We start from the raw sequence: 22,452 nt of genomic DNA, 5'->3' as shown, positions 1-22,452 counted from the left end.
TGATGAATTATTAAGAAGTGCACTTGCGATGAGCACTGGGTGTTGTATGTAAGTGTTGAATCATTAAATTGTACACCTGAAACTAATATTACACTGTATGTTCACTAACTGGAATTTAAATAAAAGCTTTTAAAAACATGAAAATTTGCAATAAATAAATAATATATAGTAAAAAAAAAATCTAATTAATTGCTCTCCCCACCCCGTATCTGCAAAGAGATTTTGGCCTATAGAATATCATTAAAAAATTTATTTATTTATTTATTTATTTATTTATTTACTTTGAGAGAGAGAGAGAGAGAGAGTCCACGTGTGCATGCTCCTGCACAAGTGGGGGAGGGGCAGAGAGTGAGGGAGACAGAGAATCCCAAGCAGAATCCACTCTGTCAGCACAGAACCTGATGCAGGGCTCAAACCCATAAACTCTGAGATCATGACCTGAGCCAAAATCAAGAGTCAGATTGCTTGGGGCTTCTGGGTGTCTCAGTCAAAAAGCATCCTACTTTGGCTCAGGTCATGATCTTGCAGTTCATGGGTTCGAGCCCCACATCAGGCTCTGTGCTGATAGCTCAGAGCCTGGAGCTTGTTTTGGATTCTTTGTCTCCCTCTCTCTCTGCCCCTCCTCTTCTCATGCTCTGTCTCTCTCCCTCTCAACAATAAATAAACATTAAAAAAAAAAAAGAAGATGGGGCGCCTGGGTGGCGCAGTCGGTTAAGCGTCCGACTTCAGCCAGGTCACGATCTCGCGGTCCGTGAGTTCGAGCCCCGCGTCGGGCTCTGTGCTGACAGCTCAAAGCCTGGAGCCTGCTTCTGATTCTGTGTCTCCCTCTCTCTCTGCCCCTCCCCCGTTCATGCCATGTCTCTCTCTGTCCCAAAAATAAATAAACGTTGAAAAAAAAAAAATTAAAAAAAAAAAAAAAAAAAAAAAAAAAAAGAAGAGTTGGATGCTTAACCAACTGAACCACCCAGGCACCCCTAGGACATCATTTTTTAACCTACAAATCTGAATCCTCAAACAGAGATCCTGTTGGAGGATGAATGATAATTAGGCATGTAATTAGTAATGTAAATGGTTACAAACAATATATATTTTTCTAGTCAAGTCAAATATTTCTAGTTTAGTTATGGGAAGAGCAGAGATCTTCTAGTTGAAATAGGTAGATATTTTGAGGCCTCTGCAATTTTCTGGACCTATCTTAGTCCAACCTTGTCCTTGAATGTTGGTTCTTAATGTGTAGTTTGGGAGCAACAGCATTATCAACGCCTGGGAATTTGTTAGAAATGCAAATTCTCAGGACCCACCCCAGACCCATAGATTCAGAAACTCTGGGGGTGGGAACCAACAATCTGTGTGTTAAAGAGCCCCCAGGGTGATTCTGATGTACTTTGAAGTTTGAGAACCAAAGAGGCTTCCTTTCAGACGGAGCCTCTCTTCCCTGCGGTATGCTCCTAGAACCCTGGCAGCCTGTATAACCTTAGTCTTTGGGCTTCCTTCGCCTCAACCCCAGGTTTTAGGAGCCAAGATATGTCTGCTATGTGAACTCTGGGTTCAGCTTGGCTCTCCAAAAAAGGGTACTGGATTAAGACACAAAAGAGGACGTTGGTCCTTAGTAATGGAGGAAAATGGATTTGAAAATTAAGTGTGTTCAGAGGGGGAGAGGAGGAAAAATATGTCCCCAGATTTCTTCTTGGACTCCCTCTGCCATGGCTTATCTAGTGGTATGATTTAAAGAAATATTGTCTTTGCTCTACTTTTAGCCTCTTAAAAATGGCTACTTCTGTTTTAATTTCAAAGACTCACTATGGTTCAAAAAGACTAAGGAATACAGAGTTAGTGTAGTGACACTACTATGTGACTTAAATTTAGAGAGGTTGATTTCTTAACTCCATCTTGAAATTCTGAAAGAGTGAGAGTTCAGTAGATGGGTGAGAGGTTATGTTTGGGCTTGGGATACACTTCAGGCAAGTCTGGGCTGGGAAGGCCCCTTGTGCAGCAGAATGAGATCACTGGGATCTTATTTTTATAATTTCAGTGAAAGGCACAGGTGAGGAACACAGATGGGAAGGCAGGAAAAGTGCCTGAAAGAGAGGTTAGGAAGGGCGGAGAAAGGCAATGGATAGCTTTGGGGCAGAACACCTCTGTGTCTTTCCCTCTTTTCAAACGCTTCTCATCAGCCTCCTCTCAGAGATGTGCAATAATTTCATTGCTGGAAAGTCCCTGAGCTCTGGTAACCTCCAGGCCCCACATGTGAATCTTACTTGCTTTTCTTTCTCAAAGCTAAAGCAGGAGCAGTGGTGATTTAAAGGGAAACTCATTTATGTATATTGCCTGAAGGTCCTGTAGCACTTATGGTTCATAAACTGTATCCAGTGTTATATTTCCCAGTTAAGACACCCCAGAAAGCCGAAGGACATAATTCTAATACTTTATTTGTTTAAAAATTTTTAAAAATGTTTATTCATCTTTTGAGAGAGAGAGAGAGAGACAGTGCCAGTGAGCACGGGGGAGTGGCAGAGAGAGAGGGAGACACAGAATCCAAAGCAGGCTCTAGGCTCTGAGGTGTCAGCACAGAGCCTGACACGGGGCTGGAATTCACAGACTGAGAGATCTTGACCTGAGCTAAAGTTGGGTGCTTAATCGACTGAGCCACCCAGCTGTCCCTCTAATACTTTATTTCTTTGTGACTGAATTCAAATTTAGTCTTTAGTTACTTCCCTTTATACTCCTTACCTCCAATACCCGCCTCAGGTGGAGAACTTATCCTGGACATTTCCTGGTAAATTCAATTTTGTCTGGTGATATTTTTCTTTTCTTTTCTTTTCTTTTCTTTTCTTTCTTTCTTTCTTTCTTTCTTTCTTTCTTTCTTTCTTTCTTTTTTCCTTTTAAATTAAAGTCGATATATATAGCTCAGTCCTAGAAAAAAATCAGAATTCTATTTCAGTCTTTCCTTTCCCTTCTCTCAAGCTCCCTTCCTCCACATTTTGGGGTATCACACAAACACTGTGCTTCATCTGTGGGAGGCAGACTTACTAACTTCACAGTAAGAAGTTTGCTAACATGACTAGGTTGGTGGGAGTAACAGGGTGGGAGAAACTCCAATATCTGGCTCATATTGACTGCCCTGCTGCAGTCAGGACTGGCCACGTAATTTAGAGGGCCCAGTGCATAATGGAGATGTGTGGCCTCTAGTTCAAAAATGATGAAGGATTTCAAGACAACAACAGCAGAGCATTAAACTGAGTGCAGGGCTCTGTGCAATTGCATGGATCACATGCTTTATAAAGCCATCTTACCTATGTTCTCTTGTCATCTCCCAGCCTGGCTTCAGGTAAAAGTAGTGGCCACAGCTCTTTCTGGGGAAGTGTCCTCCTGTCTGTCCTGCTGTCTTAGAATCCTACCATAATTCTCATAGGTGTTACAGATTCCCTGAAATGTAGCTATGCCTTTTGTCGCATCCTTTCTTTGGGTGGTGTGCTTTGAAGCCCTCTGCCTCGGTAACTCTTCTAGTAGCATCTCTCCAAGATACCTTCCACCCTTGCTGGGCACTCAGCCACTTGTATATCTTATACTTAGTGGGTATCAGTCTCTATTACCCCCTTTGTATGCACACATGCTGCTCAATTTCTATCATCTGTCTGCATGTCCCATGGCATGACTGATGCCAGTGGGAATCCTACTCTCAAATTGTAGTATATCAGGTTCTCCCACCTTAGATTCCTCAAACATTGTGAAGGAACTTTTTATATTTATGTTCTTCTTTAAATTATCTGGAGGAGAAGAAGAGGATAGATAGACAGGCAGATGGCATGGCTACTGTATTATCTTTTCCCTCATTTTTTTTCTTCTTTCTTATTTTCAGCCATTTTTCTAATGACTGTAAACTGGGGGAGGGAGTGGGGAGTAGCAGAATCCAGCTCCATTTCTCCCAGTTTAAATGCACCTACTAATTATAATTGTCACCAAGTCTAATCGGGGTTGGCAAACTAGAGGCTAGGGGTCAAAGGTGGCCACACCCATCTGTTGATGTATTGTCTGTGGCTACAGCAGAATTGAGTAAATGCAACAGAAACCAAAAGGCCTGCAAAATCCCAAATATTTAATATTTACTTCTTTACAGTAAAAGTGGCTAACTCCTGTGCTAGACAACCACAGCTGAAAGTAAAGTGCCTGTCTCTGGTGGTAGCTAAATGGGGGTGTTGAGAGGTGTTGGATGATCTCAGTAGTTAATCTGCCTCAGATGAATACTTCCTGCATTACTACCGCTAGTAAATATTCTCACATACATACAGAGTAGAATAGGCATTATGATTTCACATATACGTAGTGGGTAGAACAAACATTATTATCCTCATTTTACAGATAGGAAAGCTACCAGTTGGAGAAGTGAGGTAGCTTATCCAGGGTTACAGAATAAGTGAATGTGGGGTTAGCACTGGGGACATGGCTTTACTGATTCCTTAGGGCTAATGACAAACATCTCCAGGAGTACTCAGCATGTTAGGAAAACACATGCTAAGGATGTTGCTGTATGAGGTCGTGGGACCCCTTAAGGTCCTCTGTGGGGTTGGGGTATGCTGAGGTAGCACGGCTGGAAGGTGGAGAAAAAGAAGTGGTTTGGGGCCATTATTCCAAAAGGTGGTGACTCATTTTCTTACATACTTCCTGCCCACACAGTGTCTGAAACTTGTGTATTATGGTAGCATGACATTTTCTATGGGTTAGATTCCTGATGCATCATAATTAGCTAATCACAAAGTTCTATTTACTCTTTTTACCAGCCTTTGCATTCACATGGAAACCAAGCTTTATGAAGATTGGATGATTGATGTAAAATTCATAGTCTCCTCACACAGTATCAGACTGATAAGAAGCTGTAAACATCAGATAAATATCTCTGACAATTACGTGGCTTCTGTTGCATTCATAGAATGTGATTCAACAGAAATATCTTTTACTTTTTTCTTGCTTGGTGTATAAAGTAGCTGTGCTCTGTTTTCAATTTAGGCTCCCTATACTCTGATCTAGCCCAAGATGAGGGATGTTCAGGGGTAATTAGAAAAGACAGAAGTCAGGAAGAGTTCAAAATAGATACAACCCATGACTCACTACATTACAACAGATTTTAATTTGCTCTTTTATGTTAAGAAAAGGTCTAGAGACTGAAAAGAAAAGGCATTTAAAGGATACCTGAATACAATTGACATATGGGCAGGCAATTAGAACACATGAACTCATCATAGGCACACAGATGGGGCGATCCATGCAGTATTTCGTCTTCTCCCTTGGTAGCACGAAGCAGTGATGTCCAGACCACTGCATGTGTTTCTCCTCGTGGAAGTTAACCCATCTTGTTGACATTGACCAGCAGTTGTGATTTGCCTCACATTTCTTGCAAATGCAATAAAATTATTTACGAATAGTTGCTGCAGAAAGGCATTTTTTTCTAAGAGAAAACTTGTCCAGTTAGTTGGCTTACTAAAGCAATCAACTACTGAGCAAACTAGAATTTTTTAAAATTTGCCTAATTAAACAAATCTTTTTGATTCATATCCAGTCGTAAAACAATTGTCATGCTCCTGGAGTCTTAGTTACTTTTTCAATTCAAAAAATTAGAAGTCAACGGTGCAAGGGCAAAGTTCCTCTTCAGCTTTGTTGAAAACCTCAAACACTGAGAAGTAGAGGCAGCATAAGGGGAGCAGTGGGGGAAGAGAATGTGGTCTTAAGAATAAGGTATGACACCAGTAGAACTTAGAGAAAAATATCCGCTGGAACAGTAGGATTCTGAATTAATTATTGTTGTTTGGGACTATTTAGTGGATGTTAATACCCTGAGACTGAACTTTCAGTTCCATAACAGTGTGGCTATGGATTCATTTGTATTGCGGTAGTCCCGGTATGATGGGAAAAGCTTCCGTTCAGATTTCCCCCTGCATAAGGAGAATCCAAGCAGGCTTGCATTCTAGCTCAGGCTTTCCCAGGTACTTGGCCATGTTATTTTGGGCAAATGTCTAAATCTCTCTAAGCCTCATTTTCCTTATCTTTATAGGGGGAATAATTATAGTACCTGCTTTATGGATTGTTATCAGAATTTCATGAAATGATGCTATATATGTCAGGTAGTTAACCCAATGCTGAGACCATAATAAGCTCTTTAGTAAATGTCAGTTATTATTTCTGTGAATAGATGTAATATCTAAGAACAATTCATCAACTATAGACTGCTGAGATATAGTCTAAGGTATTTGTCTTTCTGTCTACAGATAGATCTTTTGTTAGTGGAAGGGAAATGACTGATTCTTATACTATTCTGGGGCTGGACCGTTCCAGGAGTGATGAAATCCAGGAAGGAATTCTGGTTCCAGCTAAGCAGGAGTCTGGTAATTTTCCAGAGATGTTCTCTTTGTCACATGATAAAACCATTGTTTAGCAATTTTAATTAAACTAAATAGTAACACTTTTTAGAGGCCATAGGTACTGTTAAAATGTCTGAAAAAACTGTAGGGCTCGAGTAGAAAGAATATAAGGAAAATTAACCAGAAAACCAAAGCATTGTCTTAATCACTTACATTTTAGGCCTTATTCTTTCTTGGTAATCAATGACTACATATTATATACTATGTCTAGTAGAACAGTGACATGAGAATTACAATAATAAGTATTATAAATATAAAAATACTTAAAATGTATTTGAGGTTCAGGAATGAGTCATTAATGTTGAAAATGCCAGAAAAATGTGATGTCATTATGTCATCGTTTCTTTATAAAATAGTATATTTCTAGATAGTTAAATGCTTTTCTCTTTTATACAATTGACAGTACCCTTATTTCTTTTTTTTCTTTTCTTTTTTCTTTTTTTAATGTTTATTTCTGAGAGAGAGAGAGGCAGAGACAGAGAGATAGAGAGACACAGAGAGAGAGATAGACACATGAAAATGGGAGGGGCAGAGAGAGAGGGGAGACACAGAGAGAAGGGAGCCAAAGCAGACTCCAGGCTCTTAGCTGTCAGCACAGAGCTTGATGCGGGGCTCGAACCCACAAGCCATGAGGTCATGACCTGAACCAAAGTTGGAGGCTTAACCGACTGAGTCACCCAAGCGCCTTGACAGTATCCTTATTTCTGTGAAGGAAGTGAAAAGAACAACAACAGCAAACCCCAAACTTGTTAGGATAATAGAAGTAAGTATAAAGAGGTGAACTGACAGTTGGCAAGGCAGGTCATCCTATTTTGCATTCAAAGTTTTAAAACCCTCACATTGTACATTCATTTAGACTCAAGTATTCAATTATGAAATATTTATTTCATGGCAGTTCCCTGATCTATTATTTTATTATTTTTTTTCTGGAAACTTTTTTCAGGTTTGCTTTTATCTTCCTTGAAGGATATTAAACAGAAATCTATAAAATATTTCACCATGGTTTTAGGCTAGGGTAGAATAATATTTTGCTACAGTTATAAAATTTTCCTTTAACTTTTGATAACAACATCACTGCAATGACTCCAAGAGAATCCCCTTTCTTGAATTCTAACATTTTGTGGCATTATGTAGAATAATTTTCAGTTGGTCTGGATATATCTGTCTTAGTAGAATGAAAATACCTTACTTAAACAAAAAACCTTGGTTATTTTGAAGATTTTATGAGTATAGATAATGGGCAGTGAAAAATCATTTAACATGACTTGTTTCTAAATAGGATGAAGAAAATGAAAGAAAATCATAAAGGAAATTTAAGAGTAAACTTAGGAACACTTGTGAACAGTTTGTGTCACTAGAATGAATGATCATCTCATGAGAAATGTTTGAACATTTCATGAGTTGAGCTAGTTATAATTAGACTTAACCAAGTAAATAAGATATGCAGAGGGAGTACTCTGGCATTGGTAGAGAATAAACTAGTTGATTTGATGAGTCTTTTACATTTTAAAATTCACATAAAACTAGAACAGATGTTTTCTTTTGCCTTTAGTTTTGGACATTTGGGATATTGTCATTTATGTCCAACAGAAAGAACCAGGACAGTTCCATGCTAATGTTCTGGAGGCCCCACTTACAGCAAGACTTTTGCCAGGCCACACTGTAAAAAGTAGGCTTTTCTGTAAATGTGTGCTTTCCTTTTTACTATGTACTATAATTTTTCCTTATAATTCTATAAAATAATTTAAAAATAGAAATTGTATGAATAAAATTATTGTGACATCTCACCCTATGCACTAGGTAAGTTCTTGGAAAAGTATATAGATAAAATAAAAACAGAAACAGACAGAGGCTGGATACATGAGAAGCATAGGAAATATGCCAAAACCTAATTTATACAGAAAAAAAAATTCTCTTGGTGGTAGGGATGGGGAGTATTGCAGCCAAGGTTGAATCGTAACACGAAAAGACAAATCTGAAAGGAGGCAAGAGCAAGAGTGAGAAAAGGGAAGAGGAAAATTCAGGGTCAAGACTTGCAGAAGCTAATGAAGGTAGGCACTAGAATGGGTATTTCATTGCTGTAGACATTTTTGTTTGTTTTTTCCTTGTTCAAATGCTCTAGAAATACTTGCTACTTCAGCATAAATGGCTTAAAGTCTTTATAAACATTTTCTGATTCCTAGGATATTATTCACCTGACAGTATGCTCTGGTGATTGCCCAATATAATGGGGGGCAGGGAACGAAGAAGAAGGATGGCCATAGATAAAAGAGGAAGGTTTGAAATGATATTTGGTATTTCTTTTCACACCCTAGTCAGCAAATTCCATGCAAAGTATTGCTGACTAATTACTATGAAAGGAAAAGTAAGTGTATTTCTTGAACTGTGTTAAGATAATTTACTTATTAAAAGAGGAATTTGTGCCCCAGATAACATTGATTCATTAAAAAGGGCGGGATGGTTACAAATCTGATGTGAAGTTTCAGTTTATACCTTTTACTTAAGGAGAACTTTCTTCAAAGGATGTGTACTGGGGTAAAGCAAAAGTATTTTTGGCCTCTTTCAGAAATTTTGTTGTCTATATGTCCCAAACTGGCAGCCATTCAACCAACTATTGAGAGCCTACAGCGTGCCAGATGCCTTTTCTGTTACCTACCTGATATTTCTGTAAACACAATGGGCAGGATTTGGCCAATTCTGATTAAATGTTTACTATTGTTCAGCTCCGGGGCTTTTAACACAAATGATCCCTGTTCAGACTTCACATCCTGTTTTCATAACCTGTATCCTTAATATTTAGCCAGGTTGCTTCTTGGGAAGGTTTAAAAATGATTCATCGTTTCACAAGTTCTGCAGCAGTTTATGATTTTAGCAAAAGTGTTTTCGCTTAGCAAACTAATTTCAATTGCTGGTGTGAGTTTTGCATGAGTGTCTGTGGAAGATGAATGGATTTCTCCAACTCTATAATGTGAAGTGAAAAGCATTACCTTAGTAAGCATTTGAAAATTTTTCTGGATCATCTGATTTACAGGGCATTCCCTGACGCCTACAAATATGCATGTGTTTAAGAACTTGGAGGAAAGCCATATAGTGAGTAGGTATGTAGAATAAGACCTGGGTTCAAATCCCAGCTCTTCTATTCACTAAGAGTAGTTGAGTGATCCAGAAAAAAGATATTTAATCTCTTTCAACCTCAGTGGCATATCTATAAAACTGAGAATAATAACACCTACCTCCCCAGGGTTTATGTGAATGTTAATCTAAATGAAATGCCATATGTAAAATGCTTAGCACACTGTGTAGCACTTAAACACATGTGAGAGCTGTTAGAATAAGGAAGAGCATGACTGTCACTAAATGTGATACATGGAAGTCATTATTGTCTTGACATTTTCTACCTACAAAATAAAGTAGTTTAAAGTGGACATTATTGGGGTGCCTGGCTGGCTCAATTGGAGGAGCATGAAACTCTTGATCTTGGGGTCATGAGTTCAAGCCCCACATTAGGTGTAGAGATTACTAAAAAAAATAAGTAAACTTTAAAAATAAATAAGTGGGGTGCCTGGGTGGCTCAGTCGGTTAAGTGTCCGACTTGGGCTGAGGTCATGATCTCACAGTTCGTGGGTTCAAGCTCTGCATCGGGCTCTGTGCTGACAGCTCAGAGCCTGGAGCCTGCTTTGAATTCTGTGTATCCTTCTCTGTCCCTCCCCTGCTCATGCTCTGTCTCACTATGTCTCTCAAAAATAAATAAGTGTATAAAAAATTTAAAAATAAATAAGTAAAATAAACAAAGTGAACATTATTGATGGCAGACTTGGTTATACTATTGATAGATTATGTTTTTCTCTTTTGTATATGGTGTCTACTTCCTTCCTAAAACATTTCTAGTTTTTTATCTCTGAGTGCTTTTACATTCTTGAGATAGGATAGGTGCTGACTACTGACTTTGTTGTGGAGATAAAAACAGTAGACCCTATTTGGATCACTAAGAAAGGGCTAAAATCCATGTGCACATATCAAAGGAAAAGCAATTAAAGTGAAATTTCAGTATCACAGAGGAAAAATATTTGCTAATACAGAATTAATATCGTGGTCTAGCACGTGAGATTTTTATTTTTAATCAAAGTGAAATAATACGGAAGAGAATAGATAACTCAAGATTTTGAGCTGATTAGTGATATAAAATAATTAGATAATTCTAAAATATGTGGTTTTTGTGTAAAAGTAGTAAGTTCTGTAACTGATTATTTCTATAATCAAAATTAATGAATATAATTCCATTAATTCTGTAAAATCTATTAATACTACAATATAGTTTATTTCAAAATGTGTCAGACTGAAATTTTTTAGAAAATACTAAATATAAAGATAGTTTTAATAAGTAAAAGTCACTTTCTGTATATTTGTAAATATGGTTGAGTAAATGCATATACCATAGATAATTAGGCATTTGTCCTAATTTGGGAATACCCAAATGCTGTACATCCTACAAAAGATATAAAAAGTCCAGGGAAATAAGACACCAACACATGCTACAGTCAAATATAAATGCTGTGTATGGTTAAGGCCATATATGATAAAATTTAAAACATCACCACCTTACTTCCTGTGCTTTGGGAGCTATTGTCTGGAATTTTTTATCAATGCATCACCTAAATTGACATTGTCAAATCAATGTCGGATGCACCATCCCAAAGAGCCTTAAGATTTTATAGAGAAAATTATTTCAGATAAAAGGAATTCACATGTGGTATAGAGTTGTAGGGAGTCACAATTTAGTTTGGGAAGCCCATGTGTCTTAGTTATGTTGTATAGCAGGTAAAAACTTAAATTTGCAATTGTTGGGCAATTTTCCCTCTACGCTTTTAGGTTCTTGGCTGATATACTCCTATAACAAAAAGACAAATTAATAGGAAAAAAAACAAACAGAAGTTTAGTAACATGTATACCTTTTCTATACATGGGAGAGAAAGTCTCAAGCCATCACCTTAATATGTCCTCAGCTAAAGACAAAAGAAGATTTGGGGGTGAGAGGTTACCTCCTGGGAGGTTACCAGGAAAAGCACCGTGAATAAGGGTAAAGTGTGCAGATTTAAGTCCTTACTTTCTCTACTGAGAAGATTTTCTAGGAATTTAGTCATTCTTCTCTTCTTGGTACAGACAGGGAGACACCCTTACAAATGGAGATTTCCCTTATCAATTTAATGTTTCTTACAAAAGGGTAACTTCTCAGTTTTCAGAGCTTCACCTGTGTCTAACATTTCTTAAATAATTGATATGCCAAAGAAGCGTATTTTGTTCCCCTTCAAAACTTTCTATTCATAATCTCTCTTTTTTTTTTTTTTTTGGCTGGGAGATTAAGTCAGTCCTCTCTGCCCACAAACTGTGGTGAAGCTAGTAGGTCTGCGCCGAAGTGTTCTGGCTTCCATTACAAAGAGACATCTATTCTTTCTTCACCAGGAAACACAAAAGATGCTCTAAAATTTCAAGAACCAATCACTGAGTGAATCAGAAAGTAGGGTGCCAGTGTTAAGAACCATTTCTTCAGTTTATATTGTTCAAATTCAGGGTGCTTTAGAAAGTTCACACACACACACACACACACACACACACACACACCAGGGTCCATTTGGTTATAAGAGTTCAGTTCAAAAAAGGAGCATGAATGTAGATTTCAAGATTTGTTGGGAGAATTGAATATGCACTATCTGAAAGAAAACATCACACTATATTTATTTTTCTATTATAAACTAGTGTTTTGAAAAGCTTTCCTTGGTTTCTTAAGTATGGTTGGGTTCATAAAGGAAATTAACTTTCAGAAAACAGTTCTCTATTTTATCTGGAGTGAGTAATGAAAATCCTGCTGCTTAGCTGTTTAAGGGAAGGACTATTTATACTATGAGTTTTAAATAAGTGCATGTGCTAAGCTACTATATTTGAGGGTTTAGGCAAATTTTGTAGTACAGCCCCCTGGATATTAGAGCTCTCTTTCCTGCACTTTGAGTCCTAGGCTTTGAGTTCATTTTGTTTGTTTGTAACATACCTGTCAGTCAAGTTCTTTTGCTCAGAGACTGACAGAGAATCTGGAAAGCATTCATAATGGAAACACCCAAATGTGCTACCAACCGGAGTAGTTACCTGCTGCTTTATCTTTTTTCTTTATTTTACCTAAAAAAATTTATTTTTTTATTTTGAAATTGATCTGTTTTCTCCAATTCTTTGTGCTTTTATTCTTATTACTATAAATGGCACAAAAAAGAACAAAACAAAACAAACCCCTGATTTTGAAAAAGAGGTTATGGAAAAACAAAATTCCATATCACTAAAAACAACACCACCCTCTTCCCTTTGAATTTCCCTTTTCCTCTCTCCATTTTAAGTTCCCTCCACCCCATGTGGATTTTTCTGTACATTGTGACATCCAGCTGGTTCCTGGCAGGGTTTGATGTTTGAATTTTCTGATAGACTTAATTTAGAATCACTTTTTATTTTATTTTATTTTCCCCCCAAACCACTATCTATCTATCTATCTGTCTATCTATCTATCTACTTATATATTTTTAATATATAAATCCAAGTTAGTTAACATATGGTATAATAACATCTGTTGTTGCCTGTGCCGTTAATTTTAGCCATAGAATCACTTTTTAAAAAATTCATGTTTTGGGGCGCCTGGGTGGCGCAGTCGGTTAAGCGTCCGACTTCAGCCAGGTCACGATCTCATGGTCCGTGAGTTGGAGCCCCGCGTCGGGCTCTGGGCTGATGGCTCAGAGCCTGGAGCCTGTTTCCGATTCTGTGTCTCCCTCTCTCTCTGCTCCTCCCCCGTTCATGCTCTGTCTCTCTCTGCCCCAAAAATAAATAAACGTTGGAAAAAAAATTTTTTTTTAAATTCATGTCTTATTTTATAACACCTTTTGATTCAGAGAACTATTGCAAACATAATACTGACGGTTCCAATATATCCCACACCCAGTTTTCTCTGTAGTTAACATCTTACACTAGTATGGTACATTTATTACGATTTATAAACCAATATTGATACATTATTATTTTTTGATACGTTATTATTGACTAAAGCCCATGCTTTATTCATTTTCCTCAGTTTTTCTTGATAATGTCTTTTTTCTGTTCCAGAGTCCCACCTAGGGTGCCATATTGCATTTAGCTGCCATGTGTCCTTAGGTTTCTGTTGGCTGTGACAGTTTGTCAGATTTTCTGTGTGTGTGTGTATTTTTTTAAAGTAGGCTCCATACTCTATGTGGGGCTCGACTCACGACCCTATCAAGAGTTGCATGCTCTACCAACTGAGACAGCCAGGTACCCCAGACTTGCTGTGTTTTTGATGACCTTGATCGTTTTAAAGATTACTGCTCAGCAGTTTTGTAGAATGTCTTTCAATTGGGGTCTGCCTGATGTTTTTCTCATTGACTTGGGTAATGTTTCTGGGGAGGAAGACCACAATGGTAAATTACCATTTTTATCCATCATATCAAAGATATATACTATCAATATGACTTAGCACTCTTGATGTTGACCTTAACTGCTTGGCTTGAGATGTTTGTCAGGTTAGAATCACATTTTCACTTTTTCCTGAAGACTATCAAAGCCTTTTCCTGATGATTTTAATGACATTCATTAAAGCTATAAGGAAGCTAACTGGGACTGATCTTTTGGTTTTTACTTATTAGTGATGTTATGAAGCTGCTAAAATTTTCTAAGTAGTTAGACAAAAATAATTTCACTGGTAGTAAAAACATCTTCTCTTTTTTCATGTGCTGTAGGTGGGAATGAGATCCCGAAACCAGGGTGGTGAAAGTTCATCCAATGGGCATCTCTCCTGCCCCAAGTCCTCTATCATCAGCAATGCTGATGATAAAAGTTTCTCAGAAGATGCAAAAAAGAAGAATAAATCAAACAGAAAAGAGGATGATGTCATGGCCTCAGGAACTGTCAAACGACACCTAAAACCATCTGGAGAAAGCGAGCGAAAGAATAAGAAATCCTTGGAGTTATCCAAAGAAGACCTTATACAGCTACTCAGTATAATGGAAGGAGAGTTGCAGGTAGAGTCAAATTTTCTCAACTATGTGTCTCTAGTTCCTAAGCTATGAAAGTGAGAGACTATGAATCCATCTCCCTCACTGGACTGTGAACTTCATAGGGAAAGGGGCTATGTTTTTCTTATTAATTTCAAAATCCCTGCCACAAGTTTTTACCAAATAAATATTTGTGGAATGAATGAATGAATGAATGAATGAATGAATAGATGTCGATTCCAACTTCCAGCTTCTCTAGCAGCAGACAATTTCTTCATAATATGATGAACACAGGATCCTGTCCTTAGTAACCAGTGAGGTTATCTAATTTAGCCATTGACTGTGGTTGAAAACTATAGAAAAGTCATGATTATTAGAGGGCGGAGTTTAGATCAATGATTACTTTTGCTTTTTTCTAAAAGGCAGATTAAAAGGGAGATAAAGAGATACAGGCAAAGAGAGAAGGAGAAAGTGAAAGAAAAAGCTTTGTTTAAACCAGCCTTACTCTTTTCTCGTTTTTTCGTAACTTTCAGGTTTAATTTGCTACACCGTCACAGGAGTTGAGATGCACACAAATGAGCAGAGCGTGGTATTGTGAACATGTAATATTTTCACAAAGCGCTTTAAAGTCTATTATCTCATTTGATTTCAACAAAAATGTGGGTATTATTATCTATATTTTATGAGGAGGAAGTTGAGGCCCAGAAGGGTTAATGGTTTGTCCAGATCTCATCTTAGTCCTCCTGATTCTAGTCCAATGCTCTTTCCACTGCCATCCTCACCACGCTTCTGTAGCTGCCATAAACCAGGTCCCCCTTAAATGTATGCTTTTAGGGATCCAAGAGAGAGTTGGGATTCTTTTGAGTTTCTGAGCTCTGGACAGTTGTGTTTCTGAAAATGGGGGGAAAAACTTTTTGTTTTTTTGGAGGAGAAAATGACTTAAGAGTGAAGTTGCTGTTTTCCTTTTCATTTTTTTTAGACTCTTAGCCTGTATGAGCCTTGAGGGGAATGCTAACAATTGCATGAGATGAAACCTTTGTTTGGTGCTATTTGCATCAGGGATATTATTTGCAACTTACCCTAAACTAGGGTGGGCTAGCCTATCTGTTCCTGTTCTCATCTGTGTGTGCACACAGATAAGGAAACCCTGGGGAAAAGAGAAATGAAAAACATACAAAACTCAAATTTTAAACAAAGAAACAAACACAATTGAACTTATCATTTACGGGCTGAGAAAAATCACATTTACATTTCACCGGGAAAGATGAGATTTTCCAGAATACCACCATTATTAGAAATAGCTTCACCACTCCCAGAAAGATGATTGTTTTGTCTATTAACATTTATTGTGTAAGGAGGCAGAATATATTAGTCTAACTTTTTAAGCTGCCCTCAATCGACAGATATTGACCTGAGTGAAAGGTACAATAGTTGTCTTGGAAATTTTCACAATACAATGTCATCGGCTCCCTTCTTGCCAAGCATGGTGACTTGTTTGAAGCCTGTGGCTCTTCCAGATTCTAATTTCTATAGAAGGCTGTTATAGTGGACTCTGGAAGGTATTTAAGATTCCTGTGGCTTTTATACTCATGGTGTTGCCAGATATGGTTTCAGAGCCTAAGCATGCAAAATATAAGCCCACATACCCAGAACATTAAGGAAATTAGCCAGAAGGTGCCAAAGAAATGCATTTTGCTCTCCATTTAACTTTATAAATACTGGATACTTTACCTTACATAATAGATATATTCCTGAACAGCAAGAAATAAGTAAAAAGTGTAAGATATATGTGGAGGAGGCAGTGAAAGAAAAGAGAAATGAAGGACCTGGTATTTTAAGAAATTTCATGGTGAATTCATTTGCAAAGCAAATAATCTATCCCCCTATATATTTCTATGCACACACATATATATGTAAGTGTATGTACTTGTAAATGCAGATTTTGAAATATTAGGTTTGTTTAAAACGAGAGTGTTCCTGTATTTAGAGCTGTAGATCTATGTTCTTGTAGCAGAAACCTGTCCTTTATTAGCATTGTCATGTGAGAGGGTGTGTGTGCTGTAGCTAAGAGTGGAAGGCAGTTGGCATTAGCAAATATGAGCGGGCTGGTGCAAATGTGGCAGCTGTGTGCCAGGTTTGCCAGACTAGAGATAAGAAAAAAATCTATGTAAAGTTCTGGTGCTGTGAATAGAGGCAGGGCTATGCCTTGAGAGGTAAGTTACCTTCAGCTCAGGCCTCTATGCCATTCAGCTTGAACATTTAGTGAGTTGTCTTCCAGGCCTTCAAAAGGCCACCCGTTACTCTCCCTTTATGGAATGGCTGGAGCTACTGTTCCAAGATTATATAAGATATTGGGGCCAATAGGCACCTTTGAGGAGTCTATTCACCTCATTTATATTAAAAATGTGAAACTGATACTCTGACAAATTATGTGACTTTCTCAAAGTTGCATAGCAATTTAGTTAACATTTGCTTATTTCCAAATTCCTTGTCTCTCAGTTCAATCTTCCTCTCATTATATTATTTACACTTGGGGATGTTCAAGGGTAAGATACAAGACCTTTATATTTATTCTTCATCTTGAGAATTTCTTTCAAGTAGTCTTCTAGTGTGAACTCCAGGGCCCAAACCATTTTTTAGGTAAGAGAAATTGAGGATGGTTTCTTTCACATCCAGGTGGTAGAGTATGATCTGAGCCTTGAAGTTTGGTGTGATCTGGATCTTGAGAAAAATGGCAAAGGGCAAGGGTGCCACATGGCCATGGTCTGGGCCCTACACAACTTTGGGAGGCTTCATATTCACTAGGAGGGCTGTGCAGCAGCTTAGCCTTGGAGAGACTGGAACTATTTGTCAAAAGAAGTAGAGTGACACACAGCAAAAAGGGGCTTGTAATATTAGGGAGATAGACCAAGATCAAGTCTGCCTTTAGGAGAAGTACCTTGGAAGTGACTTGGGGACAAGGAGGAGATGGCAATTCACTCTTGTATTCATCTCTTGTATTCTCTCCATCTTGATATCCAGGGTTTTGGACATTATAAACAATTAGGTGTGTTTTCTGGTACCAGTGGTCTGCCGTCTTTGGAATCTGTTGTGTGATCTATGGGAATTTGTTTAGCCAACATTATAACAGCATGACCTTTATTGTTAGCATTGGCTCTTTGAAAAATTTGCAAGTTTGCTGTTTTCTTTGCCAGTCCAGGTATCCAGTGAACTCTTGCAGTGGACTCTTGATGTGTATTAGAGATGGAGTTGCCCTTTTCAGGGATTTTGGCATTTTAAGGAGTCTTATCTAGAACCGGTGATGCCATGACCCATGTTTTGGAGAGGTACATCTTCCAGGCTTTTCAAGCCACACCTTAGCAGATGCAAGCCTGTCATTTCAGCACAATAGCTGGCCAATATTGCCTGCATAGAAGTAGCTGGGAATGATTTCCATTATTATTCTTCTCTCACTGACTACTTCCAATAACAAGTACTTTCTAATAAATTGGAACATTTTTACTCTCTGGGTGAAAAACTGGTTACATATTTTCCAGACTAAACTGAAAATAATGAAATAGTATACCCAGGCTATCACTTGGGCACTATGATTAATTTCCCCTTGTATTTGTCCAAAAACAGCACTTTAAAGAAGCCAGTTGAATTGGCTGTACTAAAAACGACAAAAGTTCAAAGGAAATGCTACTCACATCAAAAAGCCATAACACAGAAAACTTTGGCAGAAGGTTATTCTTGTAAAATGCTTCAAAAATAGGATACTAATTAAATCTTTTCTTTTTTAAACTTTTTTTTTTTAATTTTTTTTTCCAACGTTTATTTATTTTTGAGACAGAGAGAGACAGAGCATGAACGGGGGAGGGGCAGAGAGAGAGGGAGACACAGAATCGGAAACAGGCTCCAGGCTCCGAGCCATCAGCCCAGAGCCCGACGCGGGGCTCGAACTCACGGACCGCGAGATCGTGACCTGGCTGAAGTCGGACGCTTAACCGACTGCGCCACCCAGGCGCCCCTAATTAAATCTTTTCTTGATGCAAAAAACATTTAGCTATTTTATATAGTAAATTTCCTTGATGTATCCACTTGAATATATTTTAGAAAAACAACCTCTGAAAAGTTTTCATCATTTTTCCCTTTGTTCTTATAGTTAGTTCTCTTTTACCTATGCAAAAGGAGGCTCGGAGAAATCTAGATAACACAACTAGATAATGCACCACCATTCCATTTGGCTTTGGTGTTTGCCAGGCTGAGTCAAGAGACAGAATCATCTGCACTTTGAAAAATCTACCTTTGTCCCATGTGACTGGCAGAAGAAGGTGTTATATTTCAAATATACTTACAAAATAGAGAATATGCCTGTGAATTACTAGAAGTTTTCTCTATTCTCTCCTTTTGGAGTTCCTAATCATTTTCTTTAATATTGTTGATTAGTTTTTCTTTACCTTTCTACCACCTACTGGAGATGAGCCCTGTACCTGTTCTTCTTTATTACTAAGAGAGTTCATTTATTCTTAGGGCATCAGTTCATTAATTCTAAATTGATTTTACAATATTTAAGAAATATTACTGTTCTAGAGATCTGAGTAATGCAAAGATGATGAATAATAATATGTGAAGCTAAAATATGATGAGCTCCTACTATGTGCCAAGCATGGTTTTAGGCACTGGGTACTATAGCCGTCATGAAGAAAGAGCTCCTGACCTGGTTGTATAAATGAGAATATGTAGGAATGAACATTCTATAGGATAATTACAATGAAAATTATAGGAGTACAAAGGAGCTAAAGAGAATCTCAGGAGATGAATGAAAGCTTTGCTAAAGAATTGGACCATGAAGAATTGGTAGGCTTGGACAGGTAGAGATGAGTAGGGACCAACATGAACAAATTCAAACACAGAATGGGCAGGAAAGTATGGGTTATGTTCATCAGTAAATTGTCTTCCTTCAGTGGAGAAGTGTTTGGTGGAGGTAAAATTACACCTGAATTTGTATACTATAAATAAGACATCTGAATAAAAACAATAGAAGGATGGGGCACCTGGGTGGCTCAGTCAGTCAAGCATCCAACTTCAGCTCAGGTAATGATCTTGTGGTTCATGAGTTCAACCCTACATCTGGCTTGCTACTATCAACTTGGAGCCTGCTTTGGATCCTCTGTCGAACCCCCATCCCCTGCCTTTCCCCCATATGACCTCTCTCTCTCTCTCTCTCTCTCTCTCTCTCTCTCTTTCTCTCTCTCTCAAAAATAAATAAACATTAAAAAACCCAGTCAGAAGGAGTGAGGATCCCAGGAAAGTGGAGTGATGAGGAAGTCAAGGGAGTCAAGGTTAAAGAAGAGAGAGATTATGTCAGTCAAATCAGCAGAAAATTCAGTTGTATATGACTGAAGGGTGTTCTTTGGGTTTGTGGATCTGGAGATTATAGGGAGCATTTGCCAGAGCAGTTTTAGTGAGTTTAAATCTATTTTCAGTGGTTTGAGAAATGAAGGGAAGTTAAACAAATAGAATAACATGTTCTGTTGAAAATCTAAGAATTTAGAAAATCTTTTGTTTTTATTTTTGGTAACAGTTCATCAGAATTTTGTGGGGTTTTTTTTGGACATAGTCAAAAAAGTGAAATCCCCCCCTTTTTTTTGGCATACCTGTAAATTATTTATCTGACACAGAGTAAGCCCTTAGTGTATATTGTTGACCTCCTGCTTTGAAATCACTATGTTGCTTTTCTCTACTTTCAGCTTTAAGTGAAACATAAGGTTATTAAAAAGTAGGGGAGGCTAGAACAGTATGAATGCCAAGTCTTATGGGGGAGTATTGTAGAATCCCAAAGTTTTGGTAGTTGATCTTATTAGTGTTGACTTTGGGTCTCAGTTTACTGTCTGTATAAGACATATACTTCCTCCTTTCTGGAGTTGTTGTGATTACTATACTCAGTGAATATAGATGTTCATGAGTGGATAACTTTGGATAAGAAAGTAGAAGAAAGACAGGATAGTAACTAGTGGGAAACTCAGATCAGTGGAGGGTTTCTAATGATGAAAGAGAGTATGTGTTAACGGGTTAAAGGATATTAAGACCAGAAAGGAGCGAGGTCAATGATATAGGAAAGAACAAGGATTTTTGATGAAGCAGAGTCTTGGAGGAAGCAGGAGGGAGGGAATAAAAGGTATGGTTTGGGTGTTGATCTTGGGTTTGCCTTTGAAAAAGAGGGACTACCTTTATCTTCTGTGACAGAGGGAGGAGAAAGAATGAATGGGGATGAAGATAATGTTTGTAGTGGAGGGGTGAGCAGTTGAGGGAGCTCTCCTGAAAGCCTCAACTTTCTCAGCAAATAAAAGACAAAGTTATGTTCTGCTGAAAATGGGGAGAGCTGGGCCAAGTGGCAGTCTCAAGGATAATTACAGAATGCCAAATCACTGCTAAGGGGAATGTTAGAGGAAGGTGATTGTGGACAGATAGGAGCATTGATAGGTGAAGTTTAGGATTTAGGCAGCAGAATCCATGTGTTTGCAGTGGCATTTGTTTTAATGTTTATTTTTGAGAGAGGGAGAGAGAGAGAGAGAGAGAGAGAGAGAGAGAGAGAGAGAGAATGAGCAGGGGAGGGGCAAGGAGAGAGGGAGACAGAGAATCCAAAGCAGGCTCCACACCACCGGTGCAAAGCCCGACATGGGGCTCGAACCCATGAACCATGAGATCATGACCTAAGCCGAAATCAGATGCTTAACCAACTGAACCACCCAGGCTCCCCCACTGGTTTGTTTAGAAGCTAGAGTGTAAAAGGAGAGATATATTTTATAGCACTGGATCTAGGGTTGCAGTCATCTGAGTAGGTATAGTGGAAAGAAAAAGGTAGAAGAAAGTAATATGTGTTGGTGAGACGGTGCCCAGCAAGGAAGAGATAAGGGGAGGAACGAGCTTGGGAGGCCAAGCATGAGAGGGCTGGAAAGACATGAAGTTGGGCCATTTGCATTTAAGTTTTCTGTGTTGTGCAGTGTTACCTAACGTATGGGCCTGGGAGTGGAAGTGTAGGCAATCAGAATTCATGAGACAAGGAATAGTAGATTTAGGACATTCGCTAAATCTCCCCCATGAATGTTGAAATCTCCAAGGCTGACGGTAGGATTTGGGATGAAGAACATGTCTGTATCACAATAAATACAGAGAGTTGGGGGCTGAGTGTCAGCATATAGCTGCTGCCAACCTACATTTTCTCAAGTGTTTCTCTGATCATGTCATTCTGTTGCTTAGGAATTTACAAGAGGTCTCTAGACTCTTTCAGATTTATGTCTGCATTGCTCAGACTGGCCTACAGAAGCTATTTATTAAGTGACTCCCCCTTAGCTATTGCCATTCATTTTTGATATTCCCTAACATGACCATTCCTATCCAATCAGGCAGTCTCTACATTCTTCCCCAACCTGACATATACACATGCACAGAGAATCTCAAACATTATCCCCATCCCAGTGTTTTTTTTTTCCCTTATGTTTCTTTATATTTCTCCTACCTTGAGAGTACTTACAAGACAAATATTGGGGCTCTTTAGGAAGATTCAGTATATGTATTTGTCCTTGTTCCATCCATACCTCCCTCATGTACTAGTCAATATGTCTTTTCTCTTTTTTTTTTTTAATAAAGACTTTATTTTTTAAGAGCAGTTTTAGGATCACAGCAAAATTGAGAGGAAGGTACAGAGATTTCCCATATACCCTCTACCCCCATGCGTGTACAGTCTCACCATTATCAACATCCCTCACCAGAGTGGTACATTTGTTACAACTGATGAACCTACATTGACATACCATTCTCACCCAAAATCCATAGTTTACATTAGGGTTCACTCTTGGTGTTCTGTGTTCTATGGGTTTGGACAAATGTGTGCTGACACGTACCCACTATTGTAGTATTATATAGATTATTTTCACTGCCCTAAAAATCCTCTGTGGTCTGCCTATTCATCCCTCCTCCAACCCCCCACCATATTTCTTTTAGGAACCACCACAGGCTTA

At 38.3% G+C, this 22,452-nt stretch overlaps 1 protein-coding gene across 3 annotated transcripts in view; it reads left to right on the top strand.

The window, feature by feature from the left end:
• Positions 1-22,452, top strand: part of FILIP1 (filamin A interacting protein 1) — a 206,541-nt gene that overhangs the window by 71,282 nt on the left and 112,807 nt on the right. For all 3 annotated transcript variants that reach the window (XR_007152209.1, XM_047859023.1, XM_047859021.1), the window contains exon 2: positions 14,195-14,476. Coding sequence is in view for 2 of the 3 variants with exons in the window: in XM_047859023.1 (XP_047714979.1) it covers positions 14,201-14,476 (276 nt within the window). In the remaining variant the exon portion in view is untranslated. The remainder of the gene's footprint in view (positions 1-14,194; positions 14,477-22,452) is intronic.

Source organism: Prionailurus viverrinus, chromosome B2, assembly GCF_022837055.1.
Source record: "Prionailurus viverrinus isolate Anna chromosome B2, UM_Priviv_1.0, whole genome shotgun sequence".
NCBI lineage: Eukaryota > Metazoa > Chordata > Mammalia > Carnivora > Felidae > Prionailurus > Prionailurus viverrinus.
The sequence above is the reverse complement of the archived record's forward strand: the minus strand, read 5'-3'. Positions and strand labels throughout refer to the sequence as shown.